This window comes from Danio rerio, chromosome 23 (assembly GCF_052040795.2).
Source record: "Danio rerio strain M-AB ecotype USA chromosome 23, GRCz13ab, whole genome shotgun sequence".
Lineage (NCBI taxonomy): Eukaryota > Metazoa > Chordata > Actinopteri > Cypriniformes > Danionidae > Danio > Danio rerio.
The window spans coordinates 3,757,501-3,778,855 of record NC_141043.1 but is presented as its reverse complement, the minus strand read 5'-3'; the positions used below and the strand labels follow the sequence as shown (position 1 = coordinate 3,778,855).

General features: G+C 38.1%; 2 protein-coding genes across 11 annotated transcripts in view; both read left to right on the top strand.

Annotated features, from left to right (window-relative positions):
• Positions 1 to 8,588, top strand: part of opn7b (opsin 7, group member b) — a 108,867-nt gene extending 100,279 nt beyond the window's left edge. For 2 of the 4 annotated variants that reach the window (XM_087304977.1, XM_087304976.1), the window contains exon 6: positions 375 to 4,246. In XM_087304977.1, coding sequence (XP_087161103.1) covers positions 375 to 857 — 483 coding nt within the window. In that variant the 3' untranslated portion in view covers positions 858 to 4,246. 4 annotated transcript variants of the gene reach the window in all.
• A 7,546-nt stretch (positions 8,589 to 16,134) lies between these two features.
• The window catches only part of hmga1a (high mobility group AT-hook 1a), an 8,008-nt gene continuing 2,787 nt past the window's right edge, over positions 16,135 to 21,355 (top strand). The window contains exons 1-5 of one of the 7 annotated variants that reach the window (XR_015522744.1): positions 16,199 to 16,280; positions 17,177 to 17,283; positions 18,383 to 18,472; positions 19,260 to 20,798; positions 21,125 to 21,355. The exon at positions 21,125 to 21,355 is cut by the window's right edge and continues 2,782 nt beyond it. Coding sequence is in view for 4 of the 7 variants with exons in the window: in NM_213168.4 (NP_998333.1) it covers positions 17,194 to 17,283; positions 18,380 to 18,472; positions 19,260 to 19,319 (243 nt within the window). In the remaining 3 variants the exon portion in view is untranslated. Of the gene's footprint in view, positions 16,281 to 16,764; positions 16,891 to 17,176; positions 17,284 to 18,379; positions 18,473 to 19,259; positions 21,011 to 21,116 lie in introns of those variants that run through there. The other 6 variants (XR_015522743.1, XR_015522742.1, NM_001289906.2 and 3 more) reach the window with 6 other exon arrangements.

Here is a 21,355-nt window from a genome sequence, read left to right as displayed (position 1 = left end):
GTCAAGCTGGTTTTAGCTGGATTTGGCTGGTCATATAAATTCGATTAATTTATTGGTTGGAACATTTCAGTAATTGGTGGATATTCTTGGGGACACGTCTCCTCCATCCATGCCAATTCTACGCCCTTGAAGGTTCTTTATATGGCATCTTTAATTCAAAAATGATGTTCATGTGGATTATAGTGTATTCAAGGGTATATTTATTGTTTGCATTCTTCTGAATACATCATATAAGCGTGCTTTTGCCATGGTTTGTTTATATGAATGTAAGTTGATTTTTCTGTCTCTGTGTGTGTGTGTGTGTGTGTGTGTGTGTGTGTGTGTGTGTGTGTGTGTGTGTGTGTGTGTGTGTGTGTGTGTGTTTGTGTTTCCAGCTTTCAGTGGCAGTATGTTTTGGTTTTCTGATGGCGTGGAGCCCGTACGCTGTAGTCTCCATGTGGGCAGCCTTCACCGAACCAGACCTGGTCCCTCCCATAGCATTTGCCCTGGCGGCAATGTTTGCCAAGTCCTCCACCCTCTACAACCCGATGGTCTACCTCGTCTTCAAGCCCAGCTTCCGGAAATCCCTGTGTCGTGATGCCACAAAGTGCAAGAGGAAGCTCTGCCCCTGCGTGTGCCAAACAGACACCCAACACCAAGGCACACCGAGCCTGAACACCAAGGACAAGTGCAAACTCACATGGGTCTCTAATGGATTGAACGAGAGCCACCAGTCCTGCAGACTCTGTCCAGAAAGACAGACAGGGAATTACCTGGACATCACGCCTCAGAGGACAGCACGAGTCCTGACAGGAACCACACACAATGAGGTGGCGCTCAGTCAACTGTCCAACGAGATTAACAGCGACTTTCTGTAGACACTCACCATGACAAACTAATGGAGGAATGCCTCCAGTACACCAACAGGGGAAATAGAGATGCCTTAAAGTCCTATACAAACTGCAAGAGGATGTGGAGTCGTTTAACTGAGCAAAAAACCTAGGCTACCTAGTAACAAGAAAAGGTTGATTTGGTAGCAAAACTGAATGGTTATTTATACAACAATGTTTTCAGTCAAAACAAGAATCTTTTTATGATTTTGCCTGTTTGTTTACACAACATAATTTAAGCAACAGAAAATGCATTTTATTTTGAAACAGCTCAAAAATGAACGTGTTTGAAAATGGAGACATTACAGACACAGTCAGAGGTAGAAATTTCAGCAGTGAAATGTCAAACACGGGCTCATTCTGAAAACATGATGGCGTGGACATTTCTGGAGATGGTGAATTATGTAGGCGGAGGTACTTACGGCCTCATTTAATTTTGTTAAACGAATGCTACGGGGCGGTATGATGTCGTTCCTTTTCGCACTTACCAGCTGAATGCTTACCTCCATGTGGAGGGCTTTCCAGCTTCAACCAGTTTGTCCTGTTAGCTCGTCGAGTACGTCGGCGGACTTGACACGCAGAGAGATGACCATGATGACGGGGATCAAGTCCGGGGAAGAATGGTTCCAAAAATCAGGTAAGACAAAAACAGAATCCAAAAAATAAAATGAACAAGTAAATAACAGGGTGAGAGTGTGGTAAAATCCTAAAACGTGGCAAAAAAAATCAGACGAGGGCTTTTCTTGTTCTGGATTGCTTCTGTAAATTGTGGTTGGGTTTAGGGAAGTTGTGGTTGTGCTCGTCAATCGATAAAATTGGTTGGGTTTAGGGAAGGAGGAGGGTGGGTCAGTCGATTGGTCGGCCGGCCAGTCATTCAGACAGACAGTCGGTAGACAGCGGCCTCTGGTGGGTTTAAGTGAGAACAGCGTGCGCGAACGGCACTCGCGAGAGAAATTTGAGATATGAAAAAGTGCGGATCCTCTCGCGGATTCGTGAAAACAAAAACTGCAAAAATACGTACCTCCCAGGATGTATTTTGTGGTCTCCAGAAACGTCCATGGGACTACGTTTTCAGAAAGAGCCTGGGTTGGAAATGTCTCACTTTCGACCTTAATGTGTTCCATTCAACTGCACATCACAGTTACATTTTCACCATGTAAGATGCAAATATTCCTTAACATTTCATGACATTGACAAAAACAAAAATAGAAAATGCTGGCTGTCCTTTGAATAATGCTGTTGGAAAACAAAAAGAACATTCCAGACTGCATCATAGAGCTAATATAATCAATTTAGAAACAGCCTTTAACTGTAATGGAGAAACAAACACAACAAGTGACTAAGGTGATTCGAAAAGCCAAGGTCATGTGACTAAGGTGATTTGAAACACCCAGGTCACATGATTAAAGTGTTTCAAAACACTATGTCATGTAACTAAAGCGATTCAAAGCATTGGTAATTTCAGAAGCGTTTCAAAACCTGGCGAATCTGCGTTTGACTGACAGTGTTAGAAGAAAACTCTATCTCATGTAGCCTAGCCGGCCGTGCATGTGCACGAATCCCGACTAGTACAAATATTCTAAAGTTATGACTTGATGTGTTTTAAAAATGTTATTTTTTATGACCAAAACAAGACATATTTATTCAGAAAGTGTTCATTCGGATGTCAGACCCAAGGCTTAATTTGTGCCGGAACAAGCCGGATTCGGCACCTCTGAAATCTAATCTAGCAAATCGTTTTACCGTTTAACCCATCCACTGTTTACTTTTACTTTCGTCCGTGACAAACCCCCCACCACCCCTTCTCCTTTCTGGGGTAACATGCCAGATCCATTACCCCGATCTGTTCTGGGACCTCGCAATTCGCAAATGAACCACTGGTCAGACCAATGTTAAAACAAACATCTATAGCTTCATCACCCTGGATTTGAACCCATTATCTCAACATGCTAGTCTGGAACTCTCACTGCTTCACTGAATCACTTGACACTTTAACTCTACAACATGGGGTTTAATACCTCAATTTGCTTAACTGTTTCTTTGCTGAAGCTATTCCAGAACAATACACTAAAATGACCACTTAGTTTCACTGTAAAGAAGTTTTCGAAACTTTTCGAAGCTGACACATTTGCTTCAACTGTTTCATGAAGCCTTGCTTTGACCACCTCTACTAACAAGGTGACAGTACCAAATACTGGTCTGTCCTAAATAATACCGTGTTTCTGACATTGCGTTTTTGTTTTGAAAACATTGTTGTGTAAACGTGAAGCTTTCAAATTGCAAGGGAAAACTTTTCCATTTTTGACTTTATCATTATCATGTAAAGGTAGAAGGACACATTTAGACCTGGCATACTTACCATCTCCAAAACTTCCCAGAATTGAAACTCTAGTTGTTATGCACATCATATTTCTTCCGAACCTGTATGCACAAACATCAAGGACGTACATGTTTCATCATGTTATTGCAATTCAACATGTCAAAATTGAAGCTTCAGAGTGTTGGTGAATAATATTTTGGGTCACACTTTATTTTAAGGTTCGATTCTCACTATTAACAAACCATTAACTATGACTTTTGCCTCAATAAATTCCTAATTTGCTGCTTATTGATATTCATTAAGATAGTAATTGGGTTTAGGTATTGGACAGGATTAGAACCGTCAAACATGTGCTTTATAAGTACTAATAAACAGCCAATATCTTAATAATAAGCAGTAAATAATGCACTAGTTAAAAGTGAGAATTATTACTTAAAGTGTTACCATATTTTGAATGTAGGTGTGATTGTTCCATAAGTCTATAATTTGGCTGTGGTATACCGAAGTGCAAAGACATGTTGTTCTATGTGAATTCTGATATTTTTGATGATTGTATTGTGCCATGATTTATGAATAAGTACAGCATGAAGGTTATTTATGATTGCCCCATATATGATATTTATACTGCCCACAGGTTTGGAAAGTAACATAAAGGTTTTTCTAAGATTATGGTTGCGTCCGAAAGCTTTAAAAGGCTTCCTTTGGAGGCTGCATTCTATCATAGGATGGCATCAAGGCAGGTCCGAATCCAAATTCTTCTTCACTTCCTGTCTCTGGAGGAGCTTTCCTGTTATTGAATCAAATTTTGAAGAAAGCATAGATTCACTTCCTTCCATGTCACACAATCCAGAGGGTTTTATTTCTGACAGCTAAAATAAAGAGATGACATCTTGAACCACCATTTGGATGTCAGTTTGGCATTTTGACCAATGTTTTCCACTTTTGATGCCATTTCTAGTTAAAGGTTTGTATTGTAGTATGAAAATATTCCCTTAGTTATTCTTCAAAGTTCTCACTATTTAGTTGTACATAATTAAATCATATTGCCATTTCAGAAGTCTGCCTGAAATCGGTTTTACGAGATGCCTTCATGTACAACGTAGGTCTCAAACTCGATTCCTGGAGGGCTGAACTTCTGCACAGTTTGACTCCAACCCTAATCAAAGACAAATAATCCAACTAATCAAGGTGTTCCTGGATGAAATAAATTCTGGATGGGCTCATCCCTATGTTCTGATCCCTTTGGAGGGTCCCTGTGAAGGGCTTAGAGCAGGGGGGTCCAAACTTGGTCCTGAAGGGCCAGTGTCCTTAGCTCTAACTTGCCTCAACACACCTGCCAAGAAGTTTCTAGTACATCAAGTAAGATCTTGATGAGCTGGTTCAGGTGCGTTTGATTAGGGTTAAAGCTAAACTCTCCAGGATACCCTGCTGAAAAATCCAGCTTAAACCAGCCTAGGCTGGTTGGCTGGTTTTAGCTGGTCGACCAGGCTGGTTTTAGAGGGGTTTTGGCCATTTCCAGGCTGGTTTCCAGCCATTTCCAGCCTGGTCTTAGCTGGTCAGGCTGGAAAATGACCAGCCAAATCCAGCTAAAACCAGCTTGACCAGCCTGGTTTAAGCTGGACATAGCTGGTTTTGGCTGCTCATGTCCCAGCCTGACCAGCTAATACCAGGCTGAAAATGACTGGAAACCAGCCTGGAAATGGCCAAAACCCCTCTAAAACCAGCCAACCAGCCTAGGCTGGTTTAAGCTGTTTTTTTCAGTGGCCCTCCAGGACTGAGTTTTGGACACCCTTGGATTGAAGCATAGGGATGAACCCTTTCTGAATTGAATGCAGTGTGACTCCAAACAGATTCTCTGTTCAAAGGATAATTTCCTGAAGTGTCCATCAGTTGTATTTTTCAAAATCTTTTATTAAAAAGGGGCCTTCGAAGCCAGTTTTGAACCCTTTTTTTGGAATGACACTTCAATATGGCACCAATGATTTTTTAATTTTGAAATGCCCTTTGGAGGGCTCTTTACCCATTTGAAATGCACCGAAAGACAACTAGCAACTTCTAAGCAGGTATGTGGTTGGAGTTAAACCCTGCAAAGCTGTGACCCTTGGGCTTGAGACTATTGATGTACAAACTCTGCCTCCAGAGGCAACTGCCTAAGCTTTCGGACAGCCTATGAAATGCAGATTTTTGTCCAGAAAGGTTTTTGTTACAATATTCGTTTCCCATCCTCATTTTCACTCTCTCTGAAAAACATTAGTGGGGTGTAACGCAGGGGTGCCCAACCCAGATCCTGGAGATCTACCTTGCTGCAGAGTGTAGGCTACTGTATGTCCGCAGTACACAGGTATTTTTATAAATGCTGTTTATGCAAAAACACACTGTTATGCGGCGAAGCAGTGGCGCAGTAGGTAGTGCTGTCGCCTCACAGCAAGAAGGTCGCTGGTTCAAGCCTCGGCTTGGTTGGCGTTTCTGTGTGGAGTTTGCATGTTTCCTCCGGGTGCTCCGGTTTCCCCCAAAGACAAACGGTACAGGTGAATTGGGCAGGCTAAATTGTCCATAGTGTATGAGTGTGTGTGTGGATGTTTCCCAGAGATGGGTTGCGGCTGGAAGGGCATCTGCTGCGTAAAAACTTGTTGGATAAGTTGGCGGTTCATTCCACTGTGGCGAACACGGATTAATAAAGGGACTAAGCCGACAGAAAATGAATGAATGAATGAGACTGTGATGCATGTTCAGAGCCTGATGAACCAATAGGGGGTGATGTGGACACTTTTATGCTGGGTTTACACCAAATTGGGAATTAAGTATCTGCACGAGTAAATTGCAAACAAATCAATGCAAACATGAAAACAGAGACAGATCATTGTCCCACGGATAAACGACACATAATATACGATGGATACCACGAATTGTCTCATTTTATTTGGTGTGAACCTAGCCATGTTGATATTTTGTTGTTTTTAGGTTGTGTTGGAAATTAACCAATTTACATCTGTCTGATGTTGGATATTGGCAACCCAATTTTTATTTCCAATCAATGTCCCGCTACGTTGGGTTACAACATCAATCTGACTTCATGTTGACGTCCTGTGCCTGCTGGGTCGGTTTAGTTATGTTTGATGACAGTTGGAGCTAAACTTTAGCTCCTAGCTACCCTAGGAGGGTAGATCTCTAATGCCAGGGTTGAGCACCTGGTGTAACGTCTTGCAGAAAATAAAGCTGTGATATTTCTGATCAGGTTATGTACTGAATTTATTAGCAAAATTTCATGTGACAAAGACAGGCTGAGCGTAATTCACAAAAATGTCTGTTGTAAAATATCAGGAACAAGCACTCTGACATTATTAAAAGTAAACTATGCATTTCTAATGTAGGGGTCTTTAGGAAGACAGCTACTTGACATCCGCTGACAAGACATCTGCATTCAATGGTTTACTCTTGGTTAACTCACATTTTTTGTCTTTTGACAGATGCACAGACGCATGTTGTTCACATCAGTCCAGCTTGATGACATTGCAGGATCACAACTCTTTTTATTTCAGAAGGGCAAAAACTGAATTTATTTTAAAATTAGGTCATTTTTTGGCTCAGAAACCTGCCGTACAAAAGTGAAAATTATTCTGTTAATTACTTACCCTCATGTTGTTTCAATCCCCTGAGACCTTCGTTCATCTTCTGAACACAAATGAAGATATTATAGATCAAATCTGAGAGCTCCCTCATCCTCCATAGACAGCAACAGTCCCGAGATGCTCAAAGTCTCAAAATGGTACCAAAAACATTGTCAAAACAGTTCATATGAAAAGATGACTCTGTTTGAAGTATACCTGGGCCTATAGCATTGTCTGTAGTAATTGTGGAACGCAGAACAACAAAGTTCTTTTTCTTTTGAGCGCAAAAAGATATTTTAAAGTGATAGTACAGTTGAAGTCAGAATTATTAGCCCCCCTTTTTTTCCTTTTTTAAATATTTCCCAAATAATGTTTAAAAGAGCAAGGAAATTTTCACAGTATGTCTGATAATATTTTTTCTTCTGGAGAAAGTCTTATTTGGTTTATTTCGGCTAGAATAAAAGCAGTTTTAAATTTTTTAAATCCATTTTTGGGACAAAATTATTAGCCTCTTTAAGCTAATTTTTTTTCGATAGTCTACAGAACAAACCATTGTTATACAATAACTTGCCTAATTACCCTAACCTGTCTAGTTAACCTAATTAACCCAGTTAAGCCTTTAAATGTCACTTTAAGCTGTATAGAAGTGTCTTGAAAAATATCTAGTCAAATATTATTTACTGTCATCATGGCAAAGATAAAATAAATCAGTTATTAGAAATAGTGTTTTAAAACTATAATGCTTAGAAATGTGCTGAAACAATCTTCCCTCCATTAAACAGAAATTGGGGAAAACAATAAACAGTGGCGCTAATAATACAGGGAGGCTAATAATTCTGACTTCAACTGTATAATGTTTCTGAACACTTCAACAGCTCTGTGAGGTGGGTAGGTGGGGTTGTAAATGTAAAACTCTGCTTGTCTGTAGCCCTAAACTCAACAATCATGCCTGAGAGAGAAAGAGTATCTTCATTGTGGCGTGCTATATCTATACATTGTTTTCTCTTTGCCACAGGCAGGCACTAAATGGTGCCAACTATACATACTTAATTTCGAACAAAATCAGGCAGAAATTAGGTTCTTTTTGAGTTTGTTTCAGCAGTTCAAATGTGTCAAAATGAGCTCTAAAAATTTTCGCGAGCTTATTTGAACTGCTGAAACTCAAAAAGAACTTTATTTTGGCTGGATTTTGTTCAAAATATAGTATGTTTAGTTTATGCTTCACATTTGAATATACCGAGACCTTAATGGGAACACAGTATATTGCCCTTAGTAAATGAACAGGCTAACCTGACGCGGGAAGGAACACTGGCTGCAGCAAGTTTTACAGTTTTTTGGCACACGAAAGTTCCTGTTTGCTTTATGTGATCACAGCTAAGTCAAAGAAGACGTTATGGTTCCATTTCAGGACTTTTGGCAACCGTTGTTCAATATGGAGGATGAGGGAGCTCTCAGATATATCAAAAATATCTTTATTTGGGTTATGAAGATGAAAGGTCTCAGGAGATTGAAACAACATTAGGATTAGTAATTTTTCATTTCAATTGTATCTCATGACCATTTTAAACAACTGGGTAACCTTTCAATCAGGTAGACCTGTTTCTGAAATCATTTTTATTATTTTTTTTTTTCAGGGAGAGTTTTCTCTTTTCTGAATTCTGGTGTACTGATGAATACAACGAAAATATCCTGTGATTTCTCTTCCAGTTGGACACTGGCTATCTGTACTCAACCACTGCCTATGCATTTATTTATGTATTTATTTATTTAATAAAATCAAGCCTCAAATGCAAGCGATCATGGTCATGTTTATTGATGAAATCTGTTGTTTCCTTCTGTGAATGGAGCGGAACTTAACCCTAAAATTAATGAGAGAAAATTGATTTTGATGAATTTTCTGCTTAAAAACATTATAAGAGCATTATAATGCAATTTGTTGAAATATGTATTCATTCATTTTCTTTTTTGGCTTAGCCCCTTTATCAATCCGGGGTTGGCACAGCAGAATAAACCACCAACTTATCCAGCATGTGTTTTAGGAGCGGATGGCCTTCCTGTTTACATGGTAGACTCTTAATGAGAGTATTATCTTAATCATATTAATACTACCTAATACTACTACTACTAGTAATACTACTATTTTTTACAAAATTATGCGCAGAAATAGCAAAAAAATGTTTAGTCAAATGCCCTAGTCATAAATTTGACTAATACAAAACACTACTTTTGGTATGTGCGTGCGTACGTGCGTGCGTGCGTGCGTGCGTGCGTGTGTGTGTGTGTGTGTGTAAAAACTTGACCAGTATGTCATACAAGTGTCATTGGTTGTTTCTGTTTCGCAATTCATACATGACCTGCTCATCCACGAGATGGCAGCAAAACAGATCACAGAGATGCAGAAATCTGGACGTTTTGCTTTTCTCCTTGTTTACACAGTTGATTCAGAACATTTGCAGCTTTGAGATAATGAACTGAACTGATGAGTGTGTCAGAGAAGAGAGACTTAATTGCTGCACTTTTACCAATAATAAAACCATGGGTAATTTTAAATTGTAGTTTTTATTGTTGTTTTTAATTTAGTGTTCACGTCTCACACCAAATTTCAGACAGTTTGGAGATTTCTGTGTTTGGATCATGTTTTATGAAAGTAAAATAGGCAATCAATTTTATACTATATATGAACCATAATGATACTGCATATGTTTGAGTATTTTCGACACTTTTAATTAATTTACAACAAACAGTAATACAGTAAAGTGATAACATGTAATAGTTTTAATGTAAACTGTCTGTTGTATTATACAACATTCAGTAGATATATTAACATACAATTAATCAATTGATTTATTGAGTAGTACTGTATGCTATAATATAATGCAAAAACGCTGGCCTATAATGTAAGTTGCTAAAGGCCTAGTATTTTTTTTAATGTGGCAGGAGTCATCAACACTGCAAAAACATTTTAGAGTATTAATATTAGGCTATTCGATGTTTATCGTTTAAAATAATACAACTGTTAAAAATTTCCCTACTGAAAAAAACAGCTTAAACCAGTATAGGCTGGTTGGCCGGTTTTAGCTGGTCGACCAGGCTGGTTTTAGAGGGGTTTTGGCCCAGCTGAAACCAGCTTGACCAGCCTAGCCAGGCAGGGAGCCTAGCCAAAACCAGCTAAGTCCAGCTTAAACCAGGCTGGTCAAGCTGGTTTAAGCTGGATTTAGCTGGTCATTTTCCAGCCTGACCAGCTAAGACCAGGCTGGAAATGGCTGGAAGCCAGCCTGGAAATGGCCAAAACCCCTCTAAAACCAGCCTGGTCCACCAGCTAAAACCAGCCAACCAGACTAGGCTGGTTTAAGCTGGATTTTTCAGCAGGGTTAGCTTGAACAATTAAATAAATAAATAAATAAATAAATAAATAAATAAATAAATAAATAAATAAATAAATAAATAAATAAATAAATAGCTATTTCTGCCACTGGCTTGGTAAAAATGAAAAATTACTGGACATTCAAACCTCTTTGAACATATGAGTCTGATATATAATTCAATTCATACACACGCTGAGTATTCACAGTGAGCAGACACACACACTCTTCGGGTATTGAATCAATTGTCCACATGTATGATATGTATATGACGAATCGCTGAAAAACGAGGAAGCTGGCGTTTATTTACATCTTTGCCCTGTGATTTACATCTGTTTACTATGAATTTGGCGTAAACGTGCGCTCGTTTGTCCTGCCAGAATGTGCAGGTTTCCTGTGTTTGCCTGACTCACAGTTGACTCACAGATAGTGAATCAGGTTTCAAAAATGGCGGGGCTTTGTTTCTGCGCTCCAAGTTCCTCCTCTGCCTTCATTCAGAAAATAAACGCGGCTGTTCCTCCTCCTTCAGTGTGTCCAGCCCACCGTTCGTGTGTGTGTGTGTGTGTGTGTGTGTGTGTGTGTGTGTGTGTGTGTGTGTGTGTGTGTGTGTGTGTGTGTGTGTGTGTGTGTGTGTGGACGAGTGTTACTGCATAATCTGACTGAGGACGGAAGATCCTGACCCCCTGCTGCGCGTCCCCTCCAGACAGGACAGCGGGAAGACTGAGAAAATGGCTTTTATTAACGATTCAATTAGCCTATGTAAAGGCAAACCAGATCACCTTCTCAAAGGTGCAGTTCATCTCATCAAATGGCGCTTCTTAAAGGGATAGTTCACACGAAAACGAAAATTTATTTTCACCTTAAATGCAATGTTTTGATCCACTTCGAATGCTGAATAGCCTATCTGGTGGCCTATTTCACAATTTGGGTTGTCAGAGGGATTTAAAAAGACAATAAAATAATTTTTAAATTAAGCAATTTTAGCATGGCAGAGTCAAAATCAAGCAGGGCTGTGCACAGGGGGGTGGCCTGGTGGCGAGCCCCTAGCAGGCACTTTATGGATGGTGGGCATAAAAAAATAATGTGGACCCCTATAGTTGTTGTACAAAACTTTTTGTATTTGTATTCAAAGGCACAGTGAAAATTGAAATTTCTGCCTAAAGCCTGGTTTATACCTCTGTGTCAAGTGATTGGCATAACCCACGGCGCATGCAACGCGCGTAGCTGTGCATTCATACTTCTGCGCATGTCTATCTGTGTAACTAAAGATGTGTAGATGTTCCTAATTCAAAATACAGACATAAAACCGCTATAAATTATTGAAATATGGTAGTTCACTGTAAAATTGAGCAATTACTTTTACGGTTTGTATCGTATTTTTGTATCTTACAGTGTACATAGTTTTTACGGCCTAATTTGCATTAAAAAGAAGCACCTCATGTAGCGGATTCTGGCAAAACCAGCCTGATCTCTTGAGGAAACATTACTATTCTTCAATTTATCGATTTGGTAGCTAATTCTAATAAATTTATATAAGTTGTATGATTCTTAAAAAGACACATGGCTCTAAACCACACCCCTAAACCCAACCGTCATTGGGAGAAAAATACAAATTCATACGAAAATGCCAATGAACTTGAAAAAGTTACAAATTGCCATGAGTTTGTGACAGAAGTGCAAGGAGAAAATAAGCAAGTAGTCAAGAGAAGAGCACATGCTGAGCAAAAAAAAAAAAAACATTACAGCTGTTCATTCATACTTCTGGCTATTGCCTGAGGTATATAAGAGTACATGACAAATGTCTCGAAGAGAGAGCCTTGTGGCCAGTGAAAACAGCCTCAAACAACTAGATATTTAGAAAGGAATCTGATGGCAGATGCCATGAATGTTTTGTGAGTTTGTCAGCAAGACTTTTTACAAGTCTGTCAGTTTCAAATGAATATGTACCCATTGTTTACTCGCCCTCAGTGGTTTTAAACCTTTGTGCGTTAAAGATATTTTGAAGGAAGCTGGAAACCTGGAAACATTGACTTCCATAGTTGGAGTGGATGCAGGTTTCTTAAAAATATCTGATTTTTATGTGTTCAGAAGAAAGAAACTCATAGGTTTTGAACAAGGGTAAGTAAACTGTTAAATCCAGCAAGTGAAGGTAACTCAAACCATTTAAGTTTAAAAACTAATTCTAATGAGTACTGTCAACTCAATCCATTTGAGAGAACGAAGCAATTTGAGCACAGGAAAACCCAATAAAGGAAGATATCTCAAAACAAACTGAATACTGTAAAACCCAATAAGTTAAGGCAACTCAAACCATTTGAGGAGACCGATTGCTACAAACCATTTGAATAATAGAAAAACTACTGTAGATGAGCACTGTGAACTTACTTCATTTTAAGTTAAAGTAATGAGGTGTTTAATTAACTTATTACCTTCAACACTGAGTTCAAAACTCTTTTCAAATGAGTAGAATAAACTTTCAGTCAATTTTGAGTTAAGTGCACTCATTTTATTTGATAAAGCTGACTGTTGGGTTTTATACTGTAAAAGCTAAAAAGTTAAGGTAACTCAAACCATTTGAGGAAATCGATTGCAACAAACCATTTGAGCTCAAAAACTAATCCTAATAAGTACTAAACTTAATCCATTTGAGTAAATGAAGCAATTTGAGCTCAGTAAAACCCAATAAATGAAGAGAACTCAGACCAGTACTGTAAAACTTAATAAGCTAAGGAAACTCAAACCATTTGAGGAAACTTGCATTAAACTATTCGATATAAAAAACTAATCTATATGAGTACTGTGAACTTACTCCATTTAAGTTGAAGTAATGAGGTATTAAATTAACTCATCACCTTTAACACTGAGTTCAAAACTCTTTTCAAATGAGTGGAATTAACTTTCAGTCAACTACAATTATTTCCTTTGCTAAAGTTGTCAGGGTTTGACCGTGTGAAAGCAAATGTTACAGCTAAACTTTCATTTAATTTCATGTATTTATTTTGCACGACATTGTAAAGACTACACAACTCCTTCATGTTGTCTTAACACAAATCGATTAGGATAACGGTTTCTGCAAATTTAAGTAGATTTAACATTAAACAATTAGGTTGAATTGAAGAATTGAATTAGGAAGAATTGTGTTGATTCAGCTTATTTTAAATAAGTAGTTGGAAAAAGCTGCAAAAATATTTTTTTAATAAACAAAGGAAAGTCCTCATTATTCAACATTGACCAAGAACGTAAATGTGCCCGAATTAGCCCAGAGACTACGCTGTAAAACCCAATTGACAATTTTATCAAATGAAATGAAAAAATTGACTGAAAGCTAATTCTACTCATTTGAAAACAGTTTTGAACTCAGTGTTGAAGGTAATGAGTTAAATAAATGTATACTTCAACTTAAATAAAGTAAGTTCACAGTACTCATATAGATTAGTTTTTTAACTTACATGGTTTGTTGCAATCAGTTTCCTCAAACAGTTTGAGTCACCGTAACTTATTGGGTTTTATAGTACTCACTTAATTTGAGTTCTCCACATTTATTGGGATTAACTTTGCTCAAAATGCATTATTTAATCAAATAGATTAAGTTCACAGTATTGGAATTAGTTTTTAAACAAAAATGGTTTGTTGCAATCAGTTTTCTTAAATGGTTTAAGTTACCGGGATTTACAGTGTGTAAGCATTGACATCCATAGAAAAACAAATGTAATGGTCACAGGTTTCATCATAATATCTCACTTTACATCTTCAGAAGAAATTAATTCATAGGTTTTGAATAAGGGGAGGTAAATAATTATAGAATTTATATTAATAATAAAAATGCTAGGTTCAACACAATTCCTTCATGTTGTCCCAAATCAAATAAGTTAATTGAATCTTTTTTTTTTTTTTTACAAATTTATTGAACATAATCAATTAAATTGTTTACCAAAAATAAGAACTGTTTTGTTTCAGCTCAATTTAAGTCTTTTTTTTTAGTGTGCCGACATATATAATTTAATTAGTGGATACACACTGACTCACAATGACTCGTCTGTAAACAGCAAGAATGGGGGATTAGGGGTGTTTTCTGCATCGTATATAAGTAGCAGGATTTTGCATATAAAAGATGTCTTAGTTGACCAAATGGCCCATTGTGAAAGTACGGGTAGGTAAAATGCAAAATGTTGCCGCTTTTACTTGTATTTGCAACACAATATGCATATTGACCAAAGCAGGGGTCCTGATAGCTCCAGCATCACACCTTGCTTTGTCTTGTAAATGTAAATAAATTACCCTACAGCCTTCGTCAGGAAAAGACCAGCCTTTCACAAGTCACAGCACAGTTGACCCAAAAATGAAAATTCTGCGTCAGTAAAGATATTTGAGTTTCGTATTTCTGTTGAACATAAAATAAGATAATTCGAAGAATGTTGGTTGCTGGCACCCATTGACTTCTATAGTATTTTTTCTGCTGCACTGAAAAACCTGATAAGTTAAGTTAAATAAGACTGTTTGAGGAAACTGATTGTAGCAAACCATTTAAATTTTTAAACAAAATGGTTTAAGTGTACACTTATATATAAATATACACACAGTTGAAGTCAGAATTATTAGCCCCCATTAGAATTTCTTATTTATTTGTTTAAATTTCCCAAATGATGTTTAACAGAGCAAAGACATTTTCACAGTATGTCTGATAATATTTTTTTTCTTCTGGAGAAAGTCTAATTTGTTTTATTTTGGCTAGTATAAAAGCAGTTTTTAATTTTTTAAAACCCATTTTAAGTTTAAAATTATTAGCCCCTTTAAGCTATATATTTTTCTGATAGTCTACAGAACAAACCATCATTATACAATAAATTGCCTAATTACCCTAACCTGCCGAGTTAACCTAATTAACCTAGCTAAACATTTAAATGTCACTTTAAGCTAGAACTGTCTTGAAAAAAATTTAGTCAAATATTATGTACTGTCATCATAGCAAAGATAAAATAAATCAGTTATTGTAAATAAGGTATTAAAACTATTATATTTAGAAATGTGCTAAAAATCTCTCGTTAAACAGAAATTGGGGGAAAAATAAACAGGGGGGGCGAATAATTCTGACCTTAACTATATATATATATATATATATATATATATATATATATATATATATATATATATATATATATATATATATATATGCAACATTACATAGTAGCCTATAAAGTCACATATGTGAACAATGTTGGCCTTTAAGAGTTCCTTCTCACAGTTTTAGATTCAATTAATGCATGTAAAGTCTCTTAAAAACAAATCATAAAAAAATGCACACAAAATAGTCCCGGAACACCCATTTCTGTGTAATGAAAGTTGTGTTTTTTTTAAATCAGATATCTAGTGTTGTTTTGTGGAAGACGCTCAGTTTGAAACTAAAAACATAAAATTGTCATTTTAAAATCATTTGATGGACTCATACGGTGCATTTTCTGGATGATTAAATAATGCAGGGAAACTAATATGATTCATAATTGCTTCTTGTATGACTTGAGACTTTTAAACTGGAATTTCATTGATTTAGTTCAGTTTTAAATGTCTTTTTATTATTCAGCTCTGGTGGTGATCTTTGGTCGTCAGACGACCATATCTGTTAAAGACGCATGAACACTGCATGAATGGTTGTAAATGCAACATAAAACAGCTCTCTTTGAAGAATGAAACATTTCAGTATATTTTTAATAATCCTATTATTATTTCAAAGTCATGAAAAACGGAATGTATGTACGTGGTGTCTACATTTTTGAAAATACAGTCTAACCTTGCGCTTAAACAACTAAAGAAGGAAACAAACAATGCTTTTAATAGTCTACTCTTTCAAAGAGAAGTGGGGGAGGGCCGTTAACGACATTATACACAAAAGCACCCGAATTGATTGGCTGAATACACGCAACAGTTCCGCTGATTGGCTGCAGACAATTCAAACGCACGTCCTCCGCGAAGGCCCCGCCCATTTCAGTCTATTTCCCGTGTGGAAGACCCCATGAAATGCCCCTGAAACTCCCGACGGCGATTGTTGTCTTTCATTCATTCGCAGCTCGCGGACCTCGCTGGTGTGCACACTTTGGACTTTGTCCCGACCGCTCCTTTTAAAAGGGTATGTATTACATTTCACTTGCTCGTTTTAAAGCTATTTTAGCGATTTTAATTCTACACGAACGCTTGAAGGAGAAAACGGAAACTGCAGTAAGAAGTTTGGTTAAAAGCAGCCTTCGAGCAGGATTAGCAAACACTAGGTTACACAGATTGGCGGGCTCGTGTGGCGCGGTTTTCCAGTCTGATTTATTACCTGCACGAAGCTACAGCGAATTTACGCTTTCGGTTAAAAATGCTCGCTTTTATTGCAGTGAAGTTAATAAGGGCTGTTTTTACATTATTTTTAGCCAGTTTTGAAACAAAGATCTTGCGTTGTTTGTATTACATGGTTAAATATGTTTTTTTGAAAAAATCTGTGGTATTTACACATGTTTTACCTCATAAGTGTGGCATTTTAGCCAATTTAAAGCTCCTCGCGGTGTAAACAACCGAATTGGGCTTTACGCGCTCGGGAATTTAAAAGGGCGCGAATCTCGCGCGGTGTTCGTGTTCCGGTTCGAACTGGAACTGCGGGGTATCCGTAGAAACCGTCGTTCGCCTTTAGCTTTCTGTTTTAAAGATCCGTCGCAGTACAGCGAACTTCATACGAATTTCACCGCTGCAGTTTTAAGGTAATATCCGGTGGTTTAACCCAGGATGTCGTGACTTGAAATATTTTTGCTAGCGACCGACATTGTGCTCAGCACGAGTTCGCGCCTGAATTCAGGCCTAGCGCGTGTTGTAAACAAACGGGAAGCCGGTGGTTCCGCACTCCCCTCCATTACGCTCACTGTAAAGTTAGGGATTTTGCGTATTTTCGACAAAAGTAACTGATCGTGTGTTTTATTTACACTTTCATTATTATCATCAGCTAAAGTGCTTGTTGTTCGGCTGTGCTAACGGACTCTTTCCATGCAGTGTTCCAGTAAGACACAATGAGTGATTCTGGCAAGGACACAGTGGCGACTAAAGAGAAAGATGGAGCAGAGAAGAGAGGACGTGGAAGACCCCGAAAACACCCACAGGTGCTGTTCTGCTCTCCAGCGCGGGCTGCTGGTGTTCTCGTATAGCTGAGGCGGTAACCCTGCCCTTGTTTTGCGTTAAGATTTTTTTAAGTAGATGCCTGTTGATTTTTTTTTTTACACATTTGGCAGTCTTGCACCTCAAGTGTAACCCCGTTTTTTGTGCGATAAGCTGGTTTAAGCGCTCCGCGCTATCAGTTTACGTCAGGGTCTTTGTTTAGTTGCGTCTAGCGCTCATTTGCACACGCTTCACATGTGCAGTGGTCATCTGTAGTGGCAGGATGACCAAGGCCTGTAACATGATCTCTTTAAACCAGCAGTAACCCACTTACTGCTTCAGCTGCGCGCTGATTGGCCGCCGGAGAGTGCCAGCGTCTGATTGGCTCATCCCACTGTCAATCACAGGGCCTCGCGAGTGCATTGGGTTTAAAGTTTCTATTACTCACCCGTGTAATCAGAGCCTTTGAGTAGTAATCCATGGCCACCATCATACAACAAGACAGTGCTCGTCCTGTAGCCGTCGTTTATCTTTTTATTTTAACAAAAGATGATTTGGTTAAAACAATGAGTAAACATTGCCTCATTTGTAAAGTAGTTGATTTTATTTAAATATTTTTACTTTATTTGGCTAACTGCAAAACTTATCTGTTTACAAAATGTAGGTTTATTTATTCTCCATGCTGCAGTTTTGAATGCTCTATCTTATTTTCAGAAACATTGTAATTGGCTACTGGCTGAATGCACCTGCTAGCAAGTTTTCTGACAAGTTCTCATTGATGTAAACTTGTCCTGCAGCATCTGAAGTAGATTGTATGCATGGCTCACACCATCAAATTGCAAACTTGTGACAGGAAATCAATTTTACACACGTCCTGAGCATCTAATTCTCCTGGTACTGCAGTGCTAGTTGGGTTGTGGTGATCAACACTATTTGATTCTCTTTTTGGCAACTGATGACCGCGTGCCACCTGTTGGTCTTAAAGTAGCAACCAGTTGCGTTGACTATGATGACCACATGCTTTAAGTTATGCACCAGTGCGCGGTTGAGCCACAGTTTGCTTTCATGCATTTTGAGGTGTATTTGTTTTTGATCTTTCAGCAGGAGGCCAGTGGATCTCCTACACCGAAGAGACCCAGAGGAAGACCAAAGGGCAGCAAAAACAAGCCGAGCTCTACTGTGTCTCGGGGCAAAGTGAGTAGAAGTGTAATATTGTCGAGGTGCACAAAACCACAGAGACTATTGCGTGCCAAGCTTGCTTGTGCCTTCCGGCCCTTTAAGTTAACCAAAATAGTTACTGTTCATAAATGATGGTTCCTTATTGGCGTATATGCTTTAACGAATCATTTTATTGCACAATATTTTTTATAGTGGGACAAAGATCATTATGAAACGATGAAAGAAATTAACCCTTTAGAGGTTCTGTAGGGAATCTAGGATATTCATCTTTGTGCAGTAGCTTCAACTAATTTTCTGTAAAGTATCTAATATTTGTTATTTTATTAAAATAACCAAGTAAAACAAACATGCTTGCTTGAATTGATCCTGATCAGAACAGTCTTGTTTTGGCTCGAGTCTGCAGATGCAGTTGCTCAGTTCCGGTTGTTTTCTGACTTCCTGTGGCGTCTGAGCACTGTACATTGCAGGTGCAGAGCAGCGTCTCTGCAGATAAACCCCACCCCCCACTTCCACTCTTCCTTCCCCTCCATCTATTGTCATGACGACAGCTGACCCCACCACCCCTCCCCCATTCCCTTTGTGTGCGCGTGTGTGTTCTCGCGTGTTGCCGCTTGTACCAGCTGTCTCTCCGCTCTGGACCAGGTGGTCGGCGAGTTGAAGTGTTGTTCATGTCCGTTTCCAATATAATAGCCAATGAACTCCATGCCCCTGGGCCTCTTGCCAGCTCCAGCCCAGCGGCGCACTCTGCTGGCCATCTGTATTTGCAGCACTGTGTTTATTCTGTCCTTCTCTTGTCTTTCAGAAAGCAGCAGCGGCTTCGGCACCTGCAGGGACTAAACGCCGAGGACGACCCAAGAAAGCAGTGAGTATTTGTGTGTTGTGCTTTTTAAAGGGGCAGTTCGCTAAAATGCAGTTTTATTCTAGTCTAAATTTCACTTGTACTTCTAGTTTCTTCTGTTGAACAAGTAATCATTTTGGACAATGTTGAAAATCTGTAACCATTGACTTGCACAGCATTTTCTTCTATGGAAGTCAGTGGTTATCAATATAATCGTTCAACAAAAGTAACTCTAATGTTTAGAACCATTTGAGCATTAATGGTGAGTAAATGTTACATTTTTCCGGTGAACTGTCCCTTTAAAGCTTGTCGAGTGTGGCTTTAGTGAAAACCACATGGCTAAATGAGTGTCTGTGTGGTGAGAAGTTGCTATGGGCGACCACAAAAATATTTGGCTGCTTCTCGAGGGGTTTCTGCAGCTCTCTCTCCGCCTCCGTTTCCCCTGCAGCTCATGTTTATAAGCGCAGATCAAATATCTCCAAACCCTTTTATTTTGCTGCTAAGTCAGTTTGGCATGTAATGTGGCAGAAGCCGCTACCGCCCCGGTTTCCTCGACAGCTCACAGTGTAGTCATCAGCCTGTGTGTGCGCTGCATTCCTCCGACATGAGCTGCTGCTGGCTCTGGATTCTGCTCTTCTCATTCAGACATGTCTGCAGGAATCCAGCAGGCCCAGTCACACAGACCCCTGGCTGTGACTCACTACTTGTGCTTTTAATCATTTAGACTCAGAAAACTGGGAGCTGTGTGTTTGGTGTAGAATCTTTAGCTTTTATTTACATATATTTTAATGTTTGTAATGCCTTCTTAGGAAATGGCATGGCCAATTTAAAGGCATTCTTAAATTAAATATTGGGAACACTAGATGATTAGTGTTTCTGCTTCCCTTATAGCGTGAGTAATAATACCATTAGTCTAGTTACAGCACATGTGCCAGTCGAAGCTCAGTACATTTAAGATGATTTCATTTAAGATGATTTATTATTTAAAAAGGACAAGCCATTCTCGTGACTAAATTGTCGGCGTTAGCTGTGTTTCCATCCAAAAGTGTGAATTAAATTCTCAAATTGAACGCTTTTTTTTTTTTTTTTTTTTTTTTTTTTTTTTCCCCCAGAGTTTTACAAAAGCCATTGATCAAATTTAAAACCCATTACTGTTTTTAATAAGTGACACGTTTAAGGTGCAGTTATGATTGTAAATTATAAACTGAATAAATTATAAACCAAATATATCACCAATGTTGGCTTGTTATAGCCAATGCCTATGATATTGCATTAAAACAGTAATTTCTGCATATTCTTAGTTTTTAATATCACTAATCGTTTCAACAATTCACCAAAAATGAATTTACTCCTCCTCAACTGGTTCCAGAATGTTTGTTAAACACACTTTATATTGAACCATTGACTTCCATAGTAAGAAAAACAAATACTATGTCAGGCAGTGGTTACCTGTTTATAATATTTACCCAATACTTTTTTATAGTATAATGTATATTGAATTGAGTGTTGGTAAAGAAACAAAGGGAAGGTGACTGACAATATTCAGTTTTGGTTGATCTGGCCCTGGTAAATCTTAAAATGAAACAAATAGTCTGACAGTTTATTTAACAACACATTTAAATCGCTTTATTAATGTTTATACTTTTATTATTTCTTATATTTGTTTACAGGGTTTCTGTTGGGTTCTTAATGTTTTAAGCCTCCAAATCACAATTGTAGGCCTAGTAGCTTACCTGTAGGTTTCAAACAAGCCTGAAGGAATCAATTAGTTTGATCAGGTGTGTTTAATTAGGGTTGGAACTAAACTGCAAGGCCCTTCAGAAATTGAGTTTGACATCCTTGACTTAGTCTTAAATTTACTGAACTATTGTTAGTCTTAAATCTTTTTTTTTTTTTTTTTTTTTTTACGGGTATACATTTTTCTTTGTTTATATATAGCTACCCAATCTGGCCAAATCTGTGCAATCACCGACAATCCATCTAAATTTTTAATAAAAAAATGTAATTTTTAACTATTTATCGCAATGGTTTATTTTCCATACTATAACAGGTTTAAAAGT